We start from the raw sequence: 22,673 nt of genomic DNA on the forward strand, positions 1-22,673 counted from the left end.
TGGGTGCGGTGATTATTGTGCATAAATCCGAACATATAACGATCCTGTGCAAGACCTGACGAACGCATCGAGGTAGATCAACTTTATCCTGTTACACGGATCATGGAGGCTGAGATCGAAACATCTGTCACAACCATGGAAATCCAGGTACAAAATGTATTTGGCAAAAATGTGTGAGACATTCTGTACTTTGAGACAAGGATTATTATGTAATATTGAACTTCTTGGTGTTCTTTGGCCTTGGATTTCAAGAGGCTTAATTTCTGTATACCGGTAGATTATACGTTGCAAAATTTCCGATTATTTTTCACTCGTCAAATTCCGGTAGTTGACAAATTAGTAGCTCATTAAATCGTTTGTGTATTCAGTGTGAAAATCAAATCGAAATATACCGTTTTTACAATTCTTTTTTGTCACTTTCGAAGAACCAGTCCGAGTCAAGTTCAATTGAACATACATGGCAGATAAAAAAACGTACGGGTTTACATTTACATTTTTATTATTTCCCGAGAAAAGTCAATTTTTAGTCAATCTGCAAAGAATTCAAGTTCCTCACTACACGACGATAACAACGCAGCTGAATTTTCATTTTTTCCAAATTATCAAAGTCAACTCACGTTGGTCAATTTCGCAGCGTGGCCCAGAGCCAATATTGTCAACTCTGTGACAGGAGATCAATCAAGTTCACGTAATACGATATGTGCGGGGAGTACATCGGTAAATTTTCAGATTTTTATATCCCACGTTCGTTGTGGAAAAAATTGAGAAGCAGAAAATACTTTCGTCGAACATTCAGTGGTCCGTTTTGGTCCTACGTTTTTTCTCACCCTGACGCGTTTCTTCGGCAAAAAGTATCCGAGTTGAACACATTTCCGAGGCTCTAGGATGGGCGGAAAGGGCGTCGATAAATATACATGTATATACATACACGAGGGTGGAAGGTAGTACTGAGAACAATATCCGTAAGGTTCTCCCACACCCGGTTTCTGCAGGCTGAGTGTTGCCTCCTCGGTATAAGGTAATTGCCGACGTAATTCGTTTAGGGTGCAATATTGCGCGACAAAGTGTAGACGAGCCTGCGAGTGCTTTGTCGGTGTAGATTCGCGCGTACATTGATACCCGTGTAGAGAGGTAGGCGAAGGGGATGGAGAAAGAGAGAGAAACGTGACAGCTAGTGTGACTAGCGAGTTAAATGCAACTAACTTCGTTACAAACCCTCTCAGTAGCTGCTGCATCGCCATTACGCTTCGCGGGCTGGGCTGCTTCCCAAAGCGAATTAGACGCTGTATCTTCACCTCGGAAGAAACGCCGCGCCCTTGACGACGTTTAATATCGGTACAACGGATGGAAGGAAAATAGTTTTCATGGATTTTCTTTTTAATCGCAAAATGACAGGAAACACCGAAATCCGGCATTATATATTGGCGAAAGTCGGCAAGGGTGCTGAATCGGGGAAGAACGAGTTCGAGGATGAGGGTAAAAGCACTTCGTTGGTCACTCGATCGGTCAAAGGTACGATCGGAATATGGTTTTCGCGTGTTCTGAATGCAAATAAAACCCGGGCTCGAACTCTCTGGCCTACTTGTTGAGGCTGGAAGCAACAGTTTGCCCTTTAAGCGCTCTTCGGTTCTCCCTCTTTCTCGTCTCGCTCCCTCTCGCATTCTCTCTCGGCCCGCATCCACCCCGTCTTTTCCAGCCGAGCTCCAACCGCTGCGTGCAGGACTTGCAAGTGACCGCAAAGAATCTGGGATATGCTTAAGATCGCCTCTTTATGCAGTCAAAAGGGGTTGCGCGATGAATTTTCCGACAAATTTTAGGCTCCAAAACTGCCCGCCGTAACCAGCGTCAAACAGTCTGTGACTAATTGCTACGGTGAAACATTTTGCGCATCATCCTTCATAGAGATGAAGTTTAATTACGTGTACGAATATAGATATTGCAGCCAGACAAAGGGACAGAGGGAAGATAATCCTGACAGACGAATATGCCTCAGTCACGAGCAGTCAATTAGTTTCATTACACAAGTTTGCATCCCTCGCGATTGACACTCGCGGAAGTTTGGCGCTGCTTCAACGCAACGTCAGATAAGTCAAACAAGAGCGCTAAGAATTTATGCACCGGACTGATTAGCCATTCACTTGGCTTACGACCCAATCATCTGTATTACGAGTAACAGCCCTACAGCTTAGCTTGGCAAAGCTTTTGCCACGATAAGCTTCTGAACACAGATTACAAGCTCAAGTTTATACCCAAGTCTTACCTGCATTTCTGTTGCGGCGTTAAATCGCAAATCAAGATTTTGAAAATTTCAAAATAATATCATTTGCAAAGAAGACGAAGGACAAGTGGAATTTTTTGATTAATCTCAAACATTTCAGAAAAAGCTGTATCGTTTTGTACAGATTTTTAAAAAACCGAAACCAGTTTATTCGATTATTCGTTTTCTCCATCCATTCGCTTCACGAATTTATCTTACACACTGTAGATTTCAGATTACGTGTCCTGAGAAGATTTTTATTTTATTTTTTTTTTTTTCTGCAACCGAGTAAAACACGAACGAATTTTTTTTTTCTAACACGGTGACGACTGCGGCGCGGAGGCAACGTGCCGGGAAAAATACCGGAAACGTTTCTTGGTTAAGGCATTAGAGGAGGCAAAAGATCGGGGAGCTGAAGAAAAATGGCTAGGGCATAAAGTGGTCTTAAATGTGGTCTTAAAAATAGAGCTGTGAGGACGCGGTTCGGTTGAACATTGTCGCGTAGCCAGATTGGCCGCGATTGCCTCACTCAGCGGCAATTTTCTCGTCATTCACAATTCCCGCTTCCTGCACTTTCCTCTCTTTCTTTCACTCTCAAACCGCCACCAACGAAAGTCCCCGAAGCCAGCTGGCGAGGTTCGTACCTTCCCACCACAGCTACTGGAAACAATTTTCCAAGTACTCGAGGGGGTGCTTTATTTTCCGCCGGCGGTTATATATTTTCAAACACTTTTCGTCCTTGCTTAAAAACGGGAACGTCGAGAAAAATTTAATTTTTCTCAGTTACGAGAAAATTTATTGGAAAAACGGATACGTTCGTTACAATAACGGCTGAAATACTGTTGGAATCAGCAGAAAATGTGGTACAATTATCGTAAATATCTAGTCTAATTCATGCTGTAAGTACTACAATTTTTGATTATTACTATCACTTCAAATTTGATTCTTTACTTTCAACTGTATTTATGCGTTTAAGTAAGGCCTCTACATCAAATTATTATTGAAATAGTGTATAAAATAAAATGTAGCATCGCGTGAATCACAATCAAACGGAACAGTAACTGCATACATTATAGATTTGCTGGCTATGGTATTTTTCAGTTCTGATAGAAAATGAAAATAATCAATTATCAGATGTAAATAAAACACAATTACATGTGGAAATTGCATGGCGGGCGGTTATGATGCCCGTAAGTAGCGAAGTGCGGATTACGACGAGAACCGCGTGTATAAATGTAATAGCGACCATGGAGAGAAAACCATGATATTATTATTATGGCCGAAGGTTAATCCAATCGTAAGTCAAGTTCTGCCTGCCACAGAGTTATTTGCCGGAGGCGTATAATAATCTGGCGCAAATGGATATAACGCGGCTCTATTAACCGTTGAAAGTTGGAAATTTTCAACTTGGGTCGTAACTCAGGACTGCGGAATAAATTTAAGGTTCAAGCTTCCAGATTGCTTGCCGGCCACGATTTTTTCCTAAAATTTTCCAAGGCCTTCCCATTGTGTCGTAACACCCTGTCCGATTGTGCAGAAAGCGAGATGGGAAATGGAAGCAAGGAGGAGTGTGCAGATTGGAGGATTTCTTAAAAACGAAGTTATCGCGCCTTTCCACGCCACCCGGGTTTCCCCATTCATTCGTTTAGCGAAACACAATTAACCGTATTAATTACAGCTTTCATCGTCCCTCCTCTTTTATATTCACCGTCGCAGCTTCGTTACTCGAGAGTAACGTCTAATTCTTATTCCTGAATCGTGACGAGTTGAGAGCTGAGGAACAATGTACCAACAGCACCGTCTAAAATTGTCGCTATAAATAATTCCTCCGTGCAATTCAACAGGCCGTTGCGTTTCTTCCTTGCATACTTACATTTATATTATACTCACGTTTGCGCTTTCTATTCTCGCAATACTTTATACCGTGTCTTCTTTGATTGTTCCTCCTGAAATCGTTTCGCGGCAATAACGGGGGAAAAAGAAAAAGAAAAATTAAAAGTAAGGTAGAGACACGTATTGATGCCTCGGAACGAGAACACTGCGGGTATAATAATCAGCCCGTTCGCCAGGATGTTCCCTAGGGTGCTGCAGTACCCGCTTCCTGGCACACAATCACGTTCTTAACGGCCCTTTATTCCACCCCACACTTATCACTGCAGATGCCATCTCATTCGAGGAGTAATTATAAAGTGCTCTCTTATTGTCCTCCGTTCTGCAAGCTTTTGTCGGAATTGTACCGATGAAAAAATCAAGACACGAGTATCAAGATGTGAGGAACACTTCAAGTGTGTATACATGTACATATACATACGACACAGTTGTATTATTTATTCATCGTTGCTATTGCAGAAAAATTCGACTTGAATTAAGATGACTTTTAGAGGCGCTGTGACAAAACCTTGACCAGTTTATAACTTCTGCGAATTTCCGCGTGGGTGGAATTAACCTGATAAATGTCGTAACGCCCGATTACAGCAGTACAAATGGCAGAACTAGAAACGACAGTATAACGAAAGGAACAGTTCGCCTTGTACAGCATCAGAGAGAAGTGTGACATGTCAATAATGTTCCGAATGTGTGATTTAACAATCGAGTGTGAAAATTGTTAGAATAAAACTTGATCAGCAGCGTGACTCGCGTGATCGGATAAATACATTCGACGAGAATTTTTTTTAGCAATGTCGTCTAGCCAACTCTGCGAAGAACGTTTCGTTGTTAATTTATTGTTTCTCAAGTTTTTTCCGAGGAAAAGTTGATAAAAAAAATTTGACAGGTACCTTACGAGAGTGGAGAACAGCGAACGAAACCGAAAAACGAAGTATCGTAGTTTGATGTAAAAACCCGTTGAGTGTTCAACTGCGGTATGTATACATACGTACGTATATTCTGATATTAATGATTGTACATAATCATATAACACTGATTCAACGCGACGGTGATGAGCCGGGGGCAGTGGACTTGACACTCGGTCACGGGGTGTGCATACGAAGGAGGGGGCGATCTGAAGAGAGGGTCGAGCGCAGGTTTCCGACGACTTGCGACTGACAGCCACCGGACTTGGGATGATGAAGTGACCCGCCAATCTGCCAACTCATCGAGAACCTCGTTACGGGAATACATACGTATCCGTGGGTGTGCGAGAGAGAGAGAGAGAGAGAGAGAGAGAGAAAGAGAGAGGGGGCATTAACACGCTGAAGAAAGAAAAAAAATGCACCAGCCGCAGTATAGACGTTCACTAATAGAAAAATCATGTCGCGCGTCAAGTGTATAAATTTATTTCAAAACGTGCAACGGGGTCGGAATGAAGAGGGTAGTTTTCTGGCCGTGAAGGAGAAGTGGGCCAAGACGTAATCGTACCCCGTCACATCATCTTTTACTATTCGTATTTCAGGGGTTTTCTTTTTCTCGCGATATCTTTCTACCATCCCTTCAACCCTCGAATATCACCCTTTTGCCTCGGCGGAAACGAGGCGGTACAACGACAAGTACGCTCCGTCGTCACGATCGCATCGGGATTCTTTGCCACAATTAAAACTGTATTTTTACACCATACTCGAGCGACGTACTACTCGGTAAATATTTGCACCTCGACCGTGCAACGAACGGCTTTGAACAATTTTCAAGAACGCTTTCGTCAAAAAAGCTTCGAGCAATTACCACTCGAGCCAACAAAAATTTAATTAAAATCTCATCCAGACGCCCCATTCCTCTTTTAAACTCTCCAAGGTCTACCAAGGGTAAATATCGAAGGGTGTACCACTGCCACGTTCAACACAATACAGCCAATCTACCGCAAGGTATAGAAAACCACTCCCTGCGGGGTGCTCAAATTATTCTAGATCAAGTTAATTTTCACCGTACCAACCGATCGTTTGCCCTTAAATGCGAATCTCTAACTCCGTTTGTTTCTCGTATACGCGTCATTGCATGTTTCAGCTAACATATTGAATGAAAGGCGATCGCTTTTGTTATAAAACTTTTCATATTCAGCAACGAGGATTCACGTTAATCCCATTCGATCTCTGTAAAGTGAAATTTATAGTATACCTTACAAGTTAAATGAATCAACGAGCGTGAATTTCGTCATTACACAATGATAAATTCTAAAAGTACAAAATGAGTGATCAATTGGAAATACGATGAGATTTTATTTTAACTTGGCATTTCTTCATTGTTGTTAATATTTGTACGTCGAACAACGTTGTTACTATTCTACGAGGAAAAAGTTGCAGAAAAATCTCTTCTCGAGTCGAGAGGTCGAGAACAAAGAACGGATGCAGCTCCGGGTTCTTAAGCGTAAGACTTAATTATCTTTATTGAATTCGTTTCTCTTTTTACGCAGGAAGACGGGAGAAGGATGGGCGGCGGAGGATGGCTGGGTGGGTGGTTACAACGATGCAGGGAGTCACGACGACTCGTCCTGGTGATCGTCGCCATCGCCCTTCTCCTCGACAACATGCTCCTCACCACTGTAGGCAAGTACCTTCATCCGGAGTTTGACGTATTTCGATTTATTCGCCCCGAAAATCTGGCCAATCTCATTACTCGGTACCTACTCTGGTATTAACGCCTGTAACTAAGATCTGGAACTGACCGAGGTCTGCGTGACTTGAAACGTGAAGAGCAATTCGCACGATTAGCTTACACGGCTGGCACAGCGCCGCAATAATTGCGGTTCAGTCTCAATTCCACTTTGTTGCAATTCGTTTCGCTACTCGAAGAACTCGGATATTGTTAGCTCGGATACGGCAGCGATCGCACCTTGATCTGCAGGTTAATTGCGCCCCTTTAGACTTTTTCATCAGCACCGCAGCCTCTGCGATGTGCCTGGGAAGTTGAGGAGTCGCGATGTCTTTGACAAAAGAGACCGACGACTTCCGGCGAGGATTACTTAATTCTGGTAAATTAACCGTACAACTGCGTCTCGTACAGTTTTGCTCGTTAAAAGTTTCGCCGACTATTGTCTCGACTGGTAATACGAGTCTGTCTACACCTTCCGAAATTCGCGCGATGTATCGAAGTCGATTCTTCTACGTGACTAAATCCCTTCAATCTCGGTATACGAGCTCGACGAAAACCCGAAAATTTTGAAAATCATGTTTTGGAGTATAATGGCTTTGCTGTACAAGTTTTGCGCTTTGATATCGCGTCTTACGATCTCAGGGGTGGAAAATAATCTGAACTTTCAATAAATTTATCTCGTCGGTGAAATGGTCGATTTCAAAGTCTTCGAACTACTCTGCAAACAGATTGAAAGGGTCTGAAAACCGTAGTGAAAATCGCGGTAAGACTTTCAGCTTGACATATTCTTATACTGGGTCAAGAATTCACCGAGGGAGGAATTTCCCTTTGTTCTCAAAATAACGCGTGAGCGTATAATGAATGTACGTACATCTGAAACTCTGTCTCTATTTTGCGACCTGGTTCCGCGTATTCGTATTTCCTTCGCTTTTGACACCTTGCGCAGCGCAACTTGTATTATAACGAGACGTTGCGTATCCCGAGAACAGATACAGCGGTATCAATTTTCAACTGCACTACAGTGTGTCTAATACCTTCGTCACCCGAAAATACGTTTGCTTTTATAATTCAGTCAGCTAGGAAAATAAATTTAATCTACAAGTATGCCAGAAGACGTCCCCAAAAATTTTCAGCGAAGATTTGGAACTTTCTTAAACAGTAATCGCGAAATCCGAATGATCCCAGAACGGTTTAGAGTTCCGGATGTAAAATAAATCGAATTTAATTACACGGACCAGCCTCGGAAACGGAAGGGAAAAAATTGGCAATCATATTAACGAATATTACCAAGAACAATATGGGTATATACATGTATACCGGCTGTAGCGTGGGTTCTTCCACCATAAACTCTCTTAATAACCGTGCGGCCGACCGAGATTCATTGGGATTACGACGGAATCCTCTTCCGGCGGAGAATATTCCCCAAGGAGTGCCTTATACCAACTGCGAATCTTTATTCGAGGAGGGATTGTGCATCTGCTCGAAGAAACGTCGATTACGAATTCCTGCGGTGCTTTAACGAAAGTTCGAGGAAATTTTGAAGCGATCTTGAATTTCCGAACCAGGGGCTTGCCGGGTCAAAATTGACCGCGTTGACCGACTCGGTAAATGAAAAATACCTGGAGGCTCTGACGGGATCGGAGGAAAGTTTGTTCCTCGAGAGAATTCATACACGAGTGAACGAATAACAATAGCAGCTCCCTTTAAAAATCTCTTCGTTCAGCTCACGCGCCATAGGCGAGACACGTTTAAGTCCTAAGCAAAACTTTCCATAAAAGCCACAATAAAATTACCATAAAAATGCCGCAGGTGATGCGCGCCGGCCGAAGTAATGAGAGGGAAAGGGAAAGAAGGTTGAAGGTAACGTATTGATTCTCGCTGAGAATAAGAAAAAAAGAAAGAAAAGAGGAAGATAAGTACAACAATTTTTCCCCCTTCTTACGCACGTTCTTACGGGAAAACTTCCACTCCACACTTACAGCCGAGGTGTAAGCACACGGTTCGGTATTTACGGGATGGCCGCTTCTCAGCAATGAATCCAATATGCCGTTTCTCAGATTCGATTGCCCCTCGGGGCGGTCATTCGTTTGTCCCTCGGTCAACTTCCTTTTACCCAGCCAGCTTTTAACCTCTCGCACCCAGCTTTTCACCGGTATGTTTAATTCATAAGCACTAGAACCAGCTCCCTTTTCCCTGAAACGAGGCAGAAAACATATGGGCCGCGGTCTGTCACGCCATGGCAATCCTGATAAGTGGTCATGCATTTATGGAGTGCCGCTGTATACGCCGCTGCTCCACGGAGTCTTGCCCAAGAGATGCTGGGGGCATCGGTGCGAATGGACCTAGCTGCTCTATGTTTTATGGAAGATTTTTTATTCCCCCACTCTGATTTATACGCACCTAGCCACGAATCGTACGCGCGAGTAAAAATCGGGGCGATCGAAATCTCCAAGCTCGCTCGTCAGGGTCGTAAAGAGATACCTTCCGCACGGTCCTCGACTTACGGTCTTGCGGAATCTCGTCATTCCGAATGTTCGAAACTCCGAACGGTCGCTATTCCGCAGAAGCTTTGGAAAACTAGAGTGTTCCTCGTCCGCTGATCTCAGTTTCGATCTGTCGAGAATTCGACGTCTTTTTATATCGAAACAGAAGTACACGTCATTGGCTCATTTCATCAATCATTTCCCGAAGGTCTGCGTGATTGCGAGCGGATTGCAGCTCAGTCGACTGACCCCCTGAACTCTGATCGGTTTGACTTGCAGGGATTTCTCGAGCCTTGCGTGTTACCCGCAATTATATATTTACGAGCCTCATTTGCCTGCATGGGGGATTTGCGAAGGGTGGACGAGCACCAACTAAGTACCGTGGAACGTCTACCTGCCATTACGTACATATCGCTGCACGTCTGGTCGGTCATACCCCTAATCACTTATTCATTCCCACTTGTTGCTTCGCCGCCAAGGGGACGCACCGAAGCCCAGACCCCGCGGTTTAACTCGCCTCGCCTCGCCTCGCCTTCCTGATTCGTGGCACGAGTCGTATCGGTTTCACACCCACCCACCTACACAAGATAAGGACGGCGATATTTCCTCGCGTGATAAATACGGACTCTGCGACTATGGTTTCGGTCAACGTTGACCGTTGAAAATTTACCGACGAATTATCGTTAATTACAAGTGTGTACAAAGGTGAATGACACGAAACGGCACGCCCGGTGTAATTATAACTCCGCGCCGATGACGGGCAGCTGCAGCAAAACACGTATAACCTGAAAGCGATGATGAAATTATCGGCAGATAGCCGCGGCTCGCGGTGAAACTTGTGAATGGGTATTTGCTGAGCCTAGATGTGAAGTGTGGGGGAATAAAAAAATTTTTAAAAAAAAATGCCTTATTGGAGGAGCTGGGATTTGAACCCAGGACTTTCAGCATGCGAAGCAGACACTCTACCACTGAGTTACACCCCCGTTAGAATCACTGGCGAAGAAACGTGCTTTTCACACATGGCTGAGAATCACTGTGGGTGAAAGGTTTCTTTTTTTATCTTTGTTTCTATTTTTACATTCTGTGATTCAACTTTTGACGCAATTGGCTTAATGAAGTAATTCTGAAAAATCGTTCACAAGTAAAAATTATACTATGATCACGGGTGACGTGAAGATACTTGATACCTACTTAGAAATTGGGCAATTGATTTTTCTAACAGGATTCGACTCGACGTTGATGAGTCTATTGTAATAAAAATGACGGGGGAATAAATGGCACGTGTAAAAACAACGTGCCGAGGGAAAGGCGTCAACACGTCAGTTTGTCTAAACTCGATACGCTTCCCACGGTCGACCCGTGTAATAAATAGAATGCAGAAGACGCGGCAAGTGTATTGGGATATGCTGTAAGCCAGGCACACACGTGTAAATAATCACAGATGTTACATGCATCCGCGCAATGTACGCTCATGTAGGTAGACGTATAACATGTGTGTACACGACACACGCGAATTCCCGATCGATTTCCAGATACAGGCTTGTTACTGTCGGATTTATTCCGTGCGAAAAACGAATCTTTTCTTGATCTTATCGTAAAGCTTGGCAACAAACAGAGTGATTTGGAGCCCGAAAACTGTCGAGCGAAGTCTGCATCGATTCTCCGTCTGCGGTACAATCTCACCCGTGTATCCAGTCGAGGTCGATTTTTCTTCTGTAATTTCCTACTTCGACTGTCATATGTATTCCAGAATCGATATTGGATTATTGGAGCGCTAATACCTAGAATTATGTTTCCTTAAGATCATGGGTTCAAAAACGACGTAGAGATCGTGCCGAAGAGGCAATATAAACATAAAGAAACGGCTCTTTAGACGATACATGGTTATCTGATTTTTCTCAAATCTCAAGCTGCTTTTGCTGGCCAGACATCGAAATCCGAAGCCCTTGGGCCCTCCAAGGCGCCAGTGGGTCCGAACAGCCCTTACAATTAGTCTCTTAGCTTATTTAAATAAAATGATCCTTCTTCTCTTTGCATCGATTGATCTTCGTGATGAGTAAAATTAACATTGTATGCTTTCACAGTACCCATAATCCCCGAATTCCTCTACGACATCCGGCACCCGAACGCAACCCTTAGTGAACATCTTGAAGGAGCAACACAGCACACGACAACGACAACGACAACAACCCCGTTTCCTGCACCAAAATGCCAGTGTCCAAATAACGGATCGAACAACGCCCTAGAGTTTCTGGTCACAAGCACGACACCTGCAGATATTATTGGTCAGTAGTAATCGCTTGTATTTCGTTTGCTCATTTGCATCAGAGCTTTTTCATGACCGTGGTCAGTTTAAAAAATATAACGATTACGATGCGCTTGTGATATGTTCTGATTTGTAAATTGCAGGTAACATGACTAACGCGACCTCACTCAAGGACAGAGAGAACGAACAGCGTCACAAGGAACTTCTGGAAGAAACCGTTGCCGTTGGGATGATGTTCGCCTCTAAGGCTTTCGTACAACTCCTTGCTAACCCCATCGTCGGTCCACTTACACACAAGTTAGTGTTCATTGTAAAGATCTAATAACATGACTGAGATCTGCAAGGTGGCAAGATTTCAATGGCAGTAATTCGCATTACGATAGCCGAGAATTTCCACTTTAGCGTTGTTAGTGTTTGTTAATACAGGTTCGGATTGTTGGGTGGGTGTCAAAATCCAGAAAAACCAGAAAGTCAACTGGTCGAAAACCTGAAGTTTTCGAGATACGAATTTTAAAACAACGAATGATCGGCGTATCGAAGTTGGGATTTTCGATAAATTACCCAGTAGAATAATTGTTTTCCCGAAAGTTCATTTAACCGAACACTCTTTTATCCGAAAAAGTATTTTCAGAACAGTCGGCATTCCGAATGGCCAAAGCACAGAATGTGGAGATACCGAAAAATGAAAGTGCCGAAATGAAAAATTGAGATCCGCTAATACTTCGAACATCCGCTAAACCAAAAAAATTATTGCTCGACAATGGAAGTTCAGAAGGAGCAAAATTACGATCCGGAAAATACAGAAAGACCAGAAAATATTTCGGTATAACTCTATGTATATATTTTTACGTTCTCAATTTCTATTTTTCCACAAGTCGTCTTTTCGTATTTATCGTCTTTCTACGTTTTTAACTGACGGTAGTTCGACTTTCAGGATTTCGACCCGTCGACTTTTTGGTCTTTCGCATTTTTCTACCCCACGCGAATTAATTTCAACGGGATGTATTCAGATTATTATACTGCTACTCGCATCGCAACAATTATGTAAATTCAGAGTGTTATGTTAAGATCGTTGTATCGTTATCTCTTTTTCAGAATCGGATACAGCATTCCAATGTTCACCGGTTTCATCATCATGTTTCTCTCTACTCTGATATTCGCATTCGGACGAAGTTACAGCGTCCTATTTTTGGCTCGCGCACTTCAGGGCATAGGTTCATCTTGTTCGAGTGTTTCAGGTAAGCCCATCGCCACTATAAAATCGGTGTATCAGTTTTTAAACCCCGCAATACTCCATTCGATTTGGAAATGACAATCCACGAAAATCGCTATCTGATGAGTGATGATTGCGTAATTTCCATTCCTACTTCCGTTTCCCTATTGTACGGTATCTGTGGCAAAAGAAGTGCAATTTGATGAGAAATAGAAACAGCTGGATTATCCAGGAATCGATCCCAATGGACGCGTCAATTCTTCGAGAGTGGGAAATTCTTAGTTTGCAAAATTTTCCGGATGGAAAACCGACAGGAAGTAGCTTTTAAAATGAGAGGGTAACACTATTGAACTGAAACTCATATCAGAAAAAATTCTCAGGCGGTTTAGAACGTGTAAAAACTCGATTTAAATTGATCAGTGAGACTGAGTGATGGCTACGTGGAAACCAAACGAACTGAATATGATAGATGATTATATGTATACGAAGTCACCCAGGAACCATCTCTAATGAAGACAATGAAACAGTGGTGCAACTACTGAAAATAAGGTGTGCATCAGTGAGAAGTGTAGCCGTAGTCAAGAAAAAAATCGGTGAAACTAAACGAGCGCAAATCGGCCAAAGGTGGGAATTCAAAACAACACCAGAATGAACGCCGGGAGGTATAAAACTACTGCTGAATAACTACAAACAGGCAGATAATAGATCTATTTCCTGAAAGAACCGAGAAGGTCGTGGCACAAAAATTATGAGATTATCCACAAGTGTATTATGAAACCGGCGATATTCCGCTCGAATTTAAAGAAGACGAGGAAGGGGAAGAGGAGGAAGAAGAAGACGAAGAAAGTGTACCTGAACCAGAGGAAGGTCATCATCATCAAAATGACAACACGGAGCCCTCACCCACCGTACCACCAACACACATAGACATTTCAGCGACTTTCCGTAACAAATTCTACACTATATGGAAAAAACCACTCAACAGGCTCAACGATCCAGAATAAAAACAATTCGCGGGTATATTGACAAGGTCTTGAAAGGCAAAATCAACTACTTGAAATAAAAACATCACAGAAGGTATACAAAAGAAATCTTTGCACGCAGCAATATATGTAGCAGGCATCTTATTCTCACGTAAGAGCAGCATTAACACGCAGCACTAAAAAACTTTGCGTACATGGAAAGAAAGGCACAAGGTCTTGGAAGGCAAATAACCAGGGAATTTCAGTGTTTATGTACAAGACGTTCTCCGCAGCCAGGAAACTACTCGTGGAAAATATCGTCAAATACATGAAGAGTGGCTGATCTACGTGGTACGACTTCTCAAGAGCATACGATTCTGTATACCATTGGCTGCTCAGGAGACTCGTAGACGCGCTCCCAGTCCATCGGAAAGTGAGGAATACGATCAAGAGTGAGAAGAGCGTGCTGAAGATGTGCGCGATGACTATCGAGGTAGGCAATAAAAAACGAGGCCCATATACATCCAAAGGGGCGTATACTGCGGAAACACTATGAACCCTCTCCTCGTTGTACTCGAGACAGCCTGTGTGATCGATGCCATAAAAAACAATAGGCAAGTCATCAAAACATCGAGAGGGAACCAGGAAATGGCAGCCTTCATGGATGACGTCAAGTGCCACGCCCCATCGAGAAAAGCAGCTGAAGAGATAAACCAATGTGCTGCGAGACGCTGCTGGAGAACTCGGACTTCTCACTCAATGGATGAAAATGCGGAATCTATTCGAGGCAAGAGGCAAATGACAATCAGCAAGAAGAGGATGAGGAGCAGCAACAACCGGATATCCCCTGCGTCCTGAGGATCTAGAAAGGATATAAATAGTGAGGACTCTACCAACTCCAGAGAGACACGCCGATCAACACGGATATTGCGACCGAAAAGATGCACCTCCAAATCAAGAAGATCCTGAGCTCCAAACTTGCGCCAGTACAAAAGATCCAACTCCTCAATTCGACACTCCTCCCTTCGGTGGTATACATCATGGGCAATTTGTATCCCAACGAAAGAAGATCTAAGACACTGAAAAGATGCTTCCAAGCCGACAAAGATCTGCGGAAATTACTTATTGACAAGCACCTTCTCAACAAAACAACCATGAGAGTAAACGTATACCTACCAACAAACAAGGATGGACTGGGCCTCAACAGAGCTACAGTACATAAGGAAGGATACCTACTTATGCGAGCACGAAGGCAGAAGAGTAACGAGAGCCAGGTACGAGAGACTCGTGCACGCCGAGTGGAGAAATCCGATAACAGACGCTGAATACGTCCTGACCAAATATAAGCTTCAGTGGCCACTGTGGAGAGCCGCAGAATGCGTCACGGATTACAGTCGTATCATGGTCAAAGAAGCCCAAGAAAGCCAACAAGACCTCATGGATGAATGGGCTATATCTATGCACTACTTGAGAATAGTAGAAGAGAAAGCTGAGACCACCACCTTTCCAGCTCTGACCTCCTTGAAGATGGAAGACTGGATAGTCGCTGGTATACACGGAGCAACGAAGGAACAAATCAACGACCTTGGCGTGAACACGACGAATAGAAGAAGATGTAGATTCGGCCGCCAAACAGACAAAACAGCGTTCACGTCCGGATACGTTTTAATCGTGTTCTGGATGCTCACGAAAATCCTCGAAGCAACAAAAGTGCCAGATGAGATTAAGGCAGAACTGCGATACGGGAGAGCAACAATCTAGGTGAGATTTCAATGGGAGTAGAGGTACATCAAAGTACGATCAGGGATGAGGATCCAAACTGACCCCAGCGTCTTCCACAACAGACGAGACGAATTGGTAATATTTAAAAGCCCGAATAAAGTGTACGTGTTCGAGATCGCGTATCACACCTCCACAATATCAGACTCCGAAATCGGATAAAAAAGACACGATACGCAAAGAATTCCCAATCCAGTCCAAATGCCCAGTCCAGCTGACTGTGGTAATAAGAGGATCATATGAAGAAATTTTGCAAACGCCACAACACCAGGCGACAGTAAAAAGTTTCAGTGTTGGGATTCTCGGAGAAGAGGCTGAAGACGATCTGGGAGAAGTGCACCACGAGCGCAGCTACGGCATCTGCGGAGATGATCATGCAGAGAATGACGACGCGGACACCAACGAATTTTAATAACTGAGCATGGAAATATGGTATGACTCCTTGTAAGGGCCCAGGTAGGTGGTATGTGGTGAATATTACTCAATAAACAATTTTGAACCACCAATGCTGATTCACAGAGCATCGCAGAATTCAATCAAGATGTTCCAGCTGAGTAACTGAGTAAAAAAATGTAAACTGCATCGGCCGGGAATCGAACCCGGGCCGCCCGCGTGGCAGGCGAGCATTCTACCACTGAACCACCGATGCTGATACTCAGATCAGCGGTAAATTAACTGAATGTAGAATTTTCCTCCAACCGAGTAACTGAGTATAAAAATGTAAATTGCATCGGCCGGGAATCGAACCCGGGCCGCCCGCGTGGCAGGCGAGCATTCTACCACTCAACCACCGATGCTGATACTCAGATCACCGGAAAATTGACTGAATGTAGAATTTTCCTCCAACCGAGTAACTGAGTATAAAAATGTGAATTGCATCGGCCGGGAATCGAACCCGGGCCGCCCGCGTGGCAGGCGAGCATTCTACCACTGAACCACCGATGCTGATACTCAGATCACTGGAAAATTGACTGAATGTAGAATTTTCCTCCAACCGAGTAACTGAGTATAAAAATGTGAATTGCATCGGCCGGGAATCGAACCCGGGCCGCCCGCGTGGCAGGCGAGCATTCTACCACTGAACCACCTCCAGAACATCCAAACTCAAGAGAAGGTGAACCTAGTTAGATAGAGCAAAAACTCAACCATCTACGTCAACGATTCGAACCACACACAAGTACATCGAGACTACAACCTTCTCGAGGCACTCAGCCAAAGGTACAAATGCTCTGCCAAGCTAGGCGTATTAATCTTTGGTGCATTGGGACAGATACTGGAAACGGAACATCTACGGGCAGCATCTAACATCCTGAAAGCCATGGGGGTCCATAACATCGAACGTCTCCTGGAGAAGTGCGGCCTGACAGCAGCCAACGAAACAGCGAAAATCTTGATGCGACGAATGAACCTCAAATAAAAATACCTTAAAGCCTGTGTACTCCTGGGGCGAGTGCTTACAGCGACGACTCGCTACCGAGGATTTAACTCACTCAGCTAAGAACTGTACATTCCTTTTGCCAAGGTCAAGAAATTGCTTCTATTTTCAGAGTCCTCAATGGATATGTAAATACACATGTGCAATAAATATGAACCACCGTTTCTCGAACAGAGAAGAGGTGTCGAATTTTCCGCGGCCAAGAGCTCCCCGATAGGAGCCTATCGGATGGAATTGTCGTACAAACGTGGATTACATACGCGAGTTTGAGTTCGTAAAAGACAATATTTTAACGACATAACACTCGTGGGTGCATTAGGACGCACGTTACAATTCCCTAGTGAAGTGAGTGAAGTGCCATGGCGACCTGGAAACCATGCGAACTTGAGGTGATAGAAGAACACATTCAACAACATCCAGGAATTAGCACTCTCCAAGACTACGAGAGAGTATCACGGCTGCTGAAGACCCGATACGCTGCGCAAAGATCAGTAGCTGCAATCAGAAATGAAATAGGCGACATCAAACGATCGCGAACGGAAGAGAGGCGAGTAAACAAAAGACCCCTGGAATGGACCCACGAACTAACGATTCTAGTAAACAGCTATACAAACGCGCAGGGAGAGAGCAAGGTTGCAAAGATCAGGCAAAAATCCACCTCTTTCCAGAGAGATCTCAAAAAGCAATCGCTCAAAAACTGCGCGATGAATTCCCACAAATATACTACCAAACTGGTGAAATCGCGTCAGAGTATAGAGAGATAGCGGAAGAAAGAGGGATCGATGATGAGGGCGACGCCGACAACGAAGCCGAGCCAACCGAACCGGTGGTGGACATTCCTGAGGCGCGAGAACAACAACAGCGAGAAAACATAAACATTGAGCTCACTAACGCTCTCCCCGTAACGCCGACACACATTACCATCTCAGAAACATTTTGAAGTAAATATCGTGCGATCTGGCATCAAGCAAATAAGAGCAAGCGCAAAACCAGGATAAAACCCATGCGCTCTCACATCGACAAAACTCTTACAGAGAAAATCGACTGCATACTGGATGAGCTGATGTATGGAATAATAACAGCGCGATCTTCGGAATCGACGCGACAGAAACATCTAAAATCAGCGCTATACGTTGCGGGAGTTACGCTGTCACGAAAGAGCAGAAAGCGAGAGAGAGCCCCACCTGCGTATGTGTACACACAAAGAAAAGCGGAACGGCTGAAGAAACAAATACAACGGTCACGAGACCTGCAAAACATAACATCCCACGGTAGGCTCGATATAAAGGTGAAGAGCCCCGCGCGCTACATACGCAGGTTAAAGATGACCCCGGCTCAGTTCATTCGAATAGGAAGTGAACGCCTACGAGCACTCGAAATGAAAATTGAAGTGCAAAAGGCACAAGCTAAAGCTCTCACCGTCCGGGAAAATTTCGCGGAAAAGCCCTCGACTGACGTCATCGCACCGCGAGCAGAACAAAAAATGCCAAACCCGGAGGAAACTGTACAGCACTATCGACACGTGTATACCGCATATGAACACGGCAACGACTCGCGTGAGACGCCGATCTTCGATCGCTGGATCGAACGGATGAAAAAGTACAGACGCAACACCGATACAGACACACAGCTCTCCGACACCTATATCCTTGATAAAGCGAGAGACTCGCTAGCCAAGGCGTACAATTGTCTTGGCGAATTATCTTGACCACGTGCTTTGTCGATTGTTGGCTCTTTCCTTTAAACTCCAGGGACTCTTGGATGGCGAGATGGCGGAGAATTAATTTTTGGACTCGTCAGGTGGTCAAATCGATCGGGATATGCCAACGGTATACAGTCCACGTTCCCCTCCCTTTCCTCCTTCTCTGGTTGTTATGGATTGTCACCCAACTGGTCTCTTCAACGTCCCCGGAGAGAAAGAGAAAGAGATCACGTTGTCACCGAAGATCTTCCCCCCTTTCGCTGGCCGAGCGAGTACCACGACCGTATCGGCAATTAACACCACTGGGCGCTGCGTCACCTGTCTCCGCTCATCTGACATTTTAGTGGCCCAAGAAGGCCGCGAATATTCAAATTCCGCATCGCCCCTTACAAGCGCTTGTTGATTAACAACATCATGGGATTTATCAAGGGAGAGAAACATCTACGCGAGGGTGACGTGAGAGCGCGTATAATTCTAATATACAAAAGTGAAGACCCTGACCGTCCGATGAACTATCGCCCCGTTGCGCTCCTGAACGCAGAGTACAAGATCCTCACAGCAACGATCGCTGCCATCCTGCTGGATCACGTAGCGGATTGGATGATCCCCAAGCAACAACTTGCGAGAAAAAATGTATGGGGCACGGTTCAGGGACTACTCTGGAACAAAGCTTGCACCCAGGTGGCTAAATTATCGAGGGTCACCAATTACTCCGCCTGGACCACCGATGCTGGTACTCAGATCACTGGAAAATTCACTGAATGTAGAATTTTCCTCCAACCGAGTAACTGAGTATAAAAATGTAAATTGCATCGGCCGGGAATCGAACCCGGGCCGCCCGCGTGGCAGGCGAGCATTCTACCACTGAACCACCGATGCTGATACCCAGATCGCCAGATGACGCCATTATCCAGTATCTGCGAGTCTCAACGACGATAATAATCTGCAGTAACATTGGGCTCGTTCTTTAATTCCAGGCATGGGCATGCTGGCTGAAAGGTACCAAGACGACAAAGAGCGGGGAAACGCAATGGGCATAGCTCTGGGGGGTCTCGCCCTCGGAGTGCTGATCGGCCCACCCTTCGGCGGCGTGATGTACGAATTTGTCGGAAAGTCTGCCCCGTTTCTCGTCCTCTCTGCACTGGCCCTTGGCGACGGTTGTGAGTTGTCATTTAATGCGCAAAATTAACGCACGACCAATTTTGTGTGAATTTTATGATTTCACTATGACGCGGTAATGTAATAATTACTTTACTTACATTAATCGAGATTTCATCAGTGTTGCAGCTACTTATGCTGCAGCCATCGGTCGTCTACACCGAAGCCGATCCACCATCCCTTAAAGCCCTCGTCACTGACCCTTACATCATTATCGCAGCAGGTGGGTTCTTCGGAATTTATGAGTGAATCGAATGTGCGGAATTTATGTAACTTTTTTACCGCAATGGTTTTTTTCCTTTCCTCTCTAATCGCATAATTAACGTATAAAAGGATTTATGCATTCTTAAACAAACTGCAACTTTACCCAGGTGTAAAAAATAGACAATTTCGAAAATCTCAGAAGAAACGAGAATCAGCATACCTTCAAGAAATTCCAAACTGATATAGAAACCTTTTTGTGAATTCCAGGCGCAATCACATTCGCGAACATGGGTATCGCTATGCTAGAGCCGAGTCTGCCAATATGGATGATGGACACGATGGGAGCGAGTCGTTGGAAACAAGGCGCAACGTTTCTTCCTGCCAGCATAAGTTATCTAATTGGAACTAATCTCTTTGGACCTCTAGCGCATAAAATGGGCAGGTACGTATTTACTTTGCCTCTATCATCTATCAATATTATTGAATTCGATTTGCAGTTTAAAGCCGATAAAAAGTGCCATAAATTAGTCATTTAACGCAGCAGTGACAGGAGCCCGGATAGCTCAGTCGGTAGAGCATCAGACTTTTAATCTGAGGGTCCAGGGTTCAAGTCCCTGTTCGGGCGGTAATTTTTTCTTTTTTTTGATCGTATTACTGTCCAAATTTCATTCTGTTCATCAATTCATTCATCGACTAATCTACATGTAAAATTCATTTAATTATTGTACGTGAAATTTGTAAGATCTATATTTTTATTACATTGTTCATAATTTAATATGTTTGATACAGAATCGTTTACAGGAATTTAAAATTCAGTATTTAAGAAGAGCCTGAAAGTATGTTTTGGTTGAAAATAACAAATACTTTCAGTCTGATATTTGAAATTTTCAACTATTATACTGTTGACCCGTGTTCTTAAATTCTGAAATTGTGCAATTCACTTATTTCTGCGAACCTCGAGAGTTAATCACCTCAGACGACTAATTGTAAACGGTATTCTCGCATCCTTTTATTTCGACCGTTTATTATTTCAGATGGCTCGCCTCAATGATCGGACTCGTTGTTATCGGAGTGTGTTTGATGTGCGTAAGTAAATATCCAAACAATCCTCAATCGTGCTTCGGCAAGAACGAAATGCACGCTAATAGAGAAAGACCGAAAAAAATCGCGATTTTGTTTAACGTCAAAATTCACGTAATATTTCCCGCAGATCCCATTAGCCACGAAAATTGACCATCTGATAGTCCCAAATGCGGGTTTGGGATTCGCTATTGGGATGGTTGACAGCTCGATGATGCCGGAACTCGGCTACCTTGTTGACATCCGGCACTCGGCCGTTTATGGAAGCGTTTACGCTATTGGCGACGTCGCATTTTGCCTGGGATTTGCTATCGGTGAGTTGATTTCGTTCCTTCTTTGTTACACATTGTACATTTTCATTTACGTTACACCGAAGTTATCAGCATCGGTGGTTCAGTGGTAGAATGCTCGCCTGCCACGCGGGCGGCCCGGGTTCGATTCCCGGCCGATGCAATTCTTTTTAATCTCCGCTATTTTTTATTCTTTCAACTACAACGATAAGCAATCCATTCCACGTCTGTCTATTTTAAATCCGACATTATACCTTTTTTTTCAAACTTCTATGAATATTTACGTAAAAAGTCAACAGTATTGCCTCGAATAATGTCTAATTATCAATCAATAACGTCTGTATTGAATTTAAAGGCATCCATATTATGCAAAGTGCCAAGTTGAGCTGTCACGGTTCACTTCAGTTAGTTTATCATTCATATCAATTCGTTGAGAGACGCTATCAAGTCCTCTGGTAGCCGTGATCGTCTAGTGGTTAGGACCCTACGTTGTGGCCGTAGTAACCCAGGTTCGAATCCTGGTCACGGCAATGTGCACATCACATTGTCACGGCAGAGGTTTACTTTTTTTTTTCCTATTTCAGACTCATTGCTATTTGTGCACTTTTCATTTCATATCTACTTATCGTTTATCTAATATTATTAATTTTCCAGGACCGGCATTGAGCGGGACGTTAGTAAATACGATAGGATTCGAATGGATGCTGTTCGGTATTGCTATACTGAATTTCTTGTATGCTCCTCTCATGTACTTCCTGCGAGCACCGCCGACGAAAGAAGAAAAGAAGGTAGCTACCGGACTTATAAATTTACAAATTTACTTCCAAAAATGCATGATTTTTTTCACACATTTTATGTTTACCTTCAATTTTATTTATAGTGTTGGTTTGTCAGTTGGATTTTAAGTTGCTTCAGTTGATGTAACTACATTTCAACTGAGTTCATCGTATTAGTTTATACGCGTCAACGTTTTTATGAAAGAAGTGAGAAAATGACAATAATAATGGAGAAGATAACGGAGTTCGACATATTTTTACTATCTTATTTTTAATAATGCACTTTACCGAGGCAGTTGACATCATTATATTTTACGTATTTTATTTACATACATCATTATCCGCATACAAGTTTCTGTACGATAATAAAGTGCTTCTGATTTTTATTTCAGTTTGCTTTAATTTATTTATCTTACTCACGTACCTTATCTTCAGGTCAGTACACATGATTGTGATTATCTGTTGTTGTTTTTCTTCTGCCAACTACTGGTATTTAATTAAGACCAATTGATGGTACCGATTATAACAAAAATAAATTACTCACTAT

The 22,673-nt window shown here is 43.7% G+C and overlaps 1 protein-coding gene and 9 non-coding genes across 12 annotated transcripts in view; 4 read left to right on the top strand and 6 right to left on the bottom strand.

The window, feature by feature from the left end:
• LOC107224609 (synaptic vesicular amine transporter) overlaps positions 1-22,673 on the top strand; it is a 31,869-nt gene that overhangs the window by 4,231 nt on the left and 4,965 nt on the right. Inside the window, exons 2-12 of one of the 3 annotated variants that reach the window (XM_046742937.1) lie at positions 6,604-6,732; positions 11,346-11,546; positions 11,671-11,824; positions 12,623-12,765; positions 19,596-19,778; positions 19,898-19,999; positions 20,248-20,422; positions 21,015-21,066; positions 21,191-21,374; positions 22,005-22,138; positions 22,231-22,487. In XM_046742937.1, the coding sequence (XP_046598893.1) occupies positions 6,615-6,732; positions 11,346-11,546; positions 11,671-11,824; positions 12,623-12,765; positions 19,596-19,778; positions 19,898-19,999; positions 20,248-20,422; positions 21,015-21,066; positions 21,191-21,374; positions 22,005-22,138; positions 22,231-22,269 (1,485 nt within the window). In that variant the 5' untranslated portion in view covers positions 6,604-6,614 and the 3' untranslated portion in view covers positions 22,270-22,487. Of the gene's footprint in view, positions 1-6,599; positions 6,733-11,345; positions 11,547-11,670; positions 11,825-12,622; positions 12,766-19,595; positions 19,779-19,897; positions 20,000-20,247; positions 20,423-21,014; positions 21,067-21,190; positions 21,375-22,004; positions 22,139-22,230; positions 22,488-22,673 lie in introns of those variants that run through there. The other 2 variants (XM_015664727.2, XM_046742936.1) reach the window with 2 other exon arrangements.
• Trnaa-cgc lies at positions 10,173-10,244 on the bottom strand. Its single transcript has one exon. It is a non-coding gene; the product is annotated as a tRNA-Ala (tRNA).
• Trnag-gcc lies at positions 16,060-16,130 on the bottom strand. The gene has a single exon. It is a non-coding gene; the product is annotated as a tRNA-Gly (tRNA).
• Trnag-gcc lies at positions 16,208-16,278 on the bottom strand. The gene has a single exon. It is a non-coding gene; the product is annotated as a tRNA-Gly (tRNA).
• Trnag-gcc lies at positions 16,356-16,426 on the bottom strand. The gene has a single exon. It is a non-coding gene; the product is annotated as a tRNA-Gly (tRNA).
• Positions 16,504-16,571, bottom strand: Trnag-gcc. Its single transcript has one exon. It is a non-coding gene; the product is annotated as a tRNA-Gly (tRNA).
• Trnag-gcc lies at positions 19,427-19,497 on the bottom strand. The gene has a single exon. It is a non-coding gene; the product is annotated as a tRNA-Gly (tRNA).
• On the top strand, positions 20,533-20,605 carry Trnak-uuu. The gene has a single exon. It is a non-coding gene; the product is annotated as a tRNA-Lys (tRNA).
• On the top strand, positions 21,443-21,513 carry Trnag-gcc. The gene has a single exon. It is a non-coding gene; the product is annotated as a tRNA-Gly (tRNA).
• Trnah-gug lies at positions 21,809-21,880 on the top strand. The gene has a single exon. It is a non-coding gene; the product is annotated as a tRNA-His (tRNA).

The sequence above is a fragment of the Neodiprion lecontei genome, chromosome 6 (genome assembly GCF_021901455.1).
Source record: "Neodiprion lecontei isolate iyNeoLeco1 chromosome 6, iyNeoLeco1.1, whole genome shotgun sequence".
Lineage (NCBI taxonomy): Eukaryota > Metazoa > Arthropoda > Insecta > Hymenoptera > Diprionidae > Neodiprion > Neodiprion lecontei.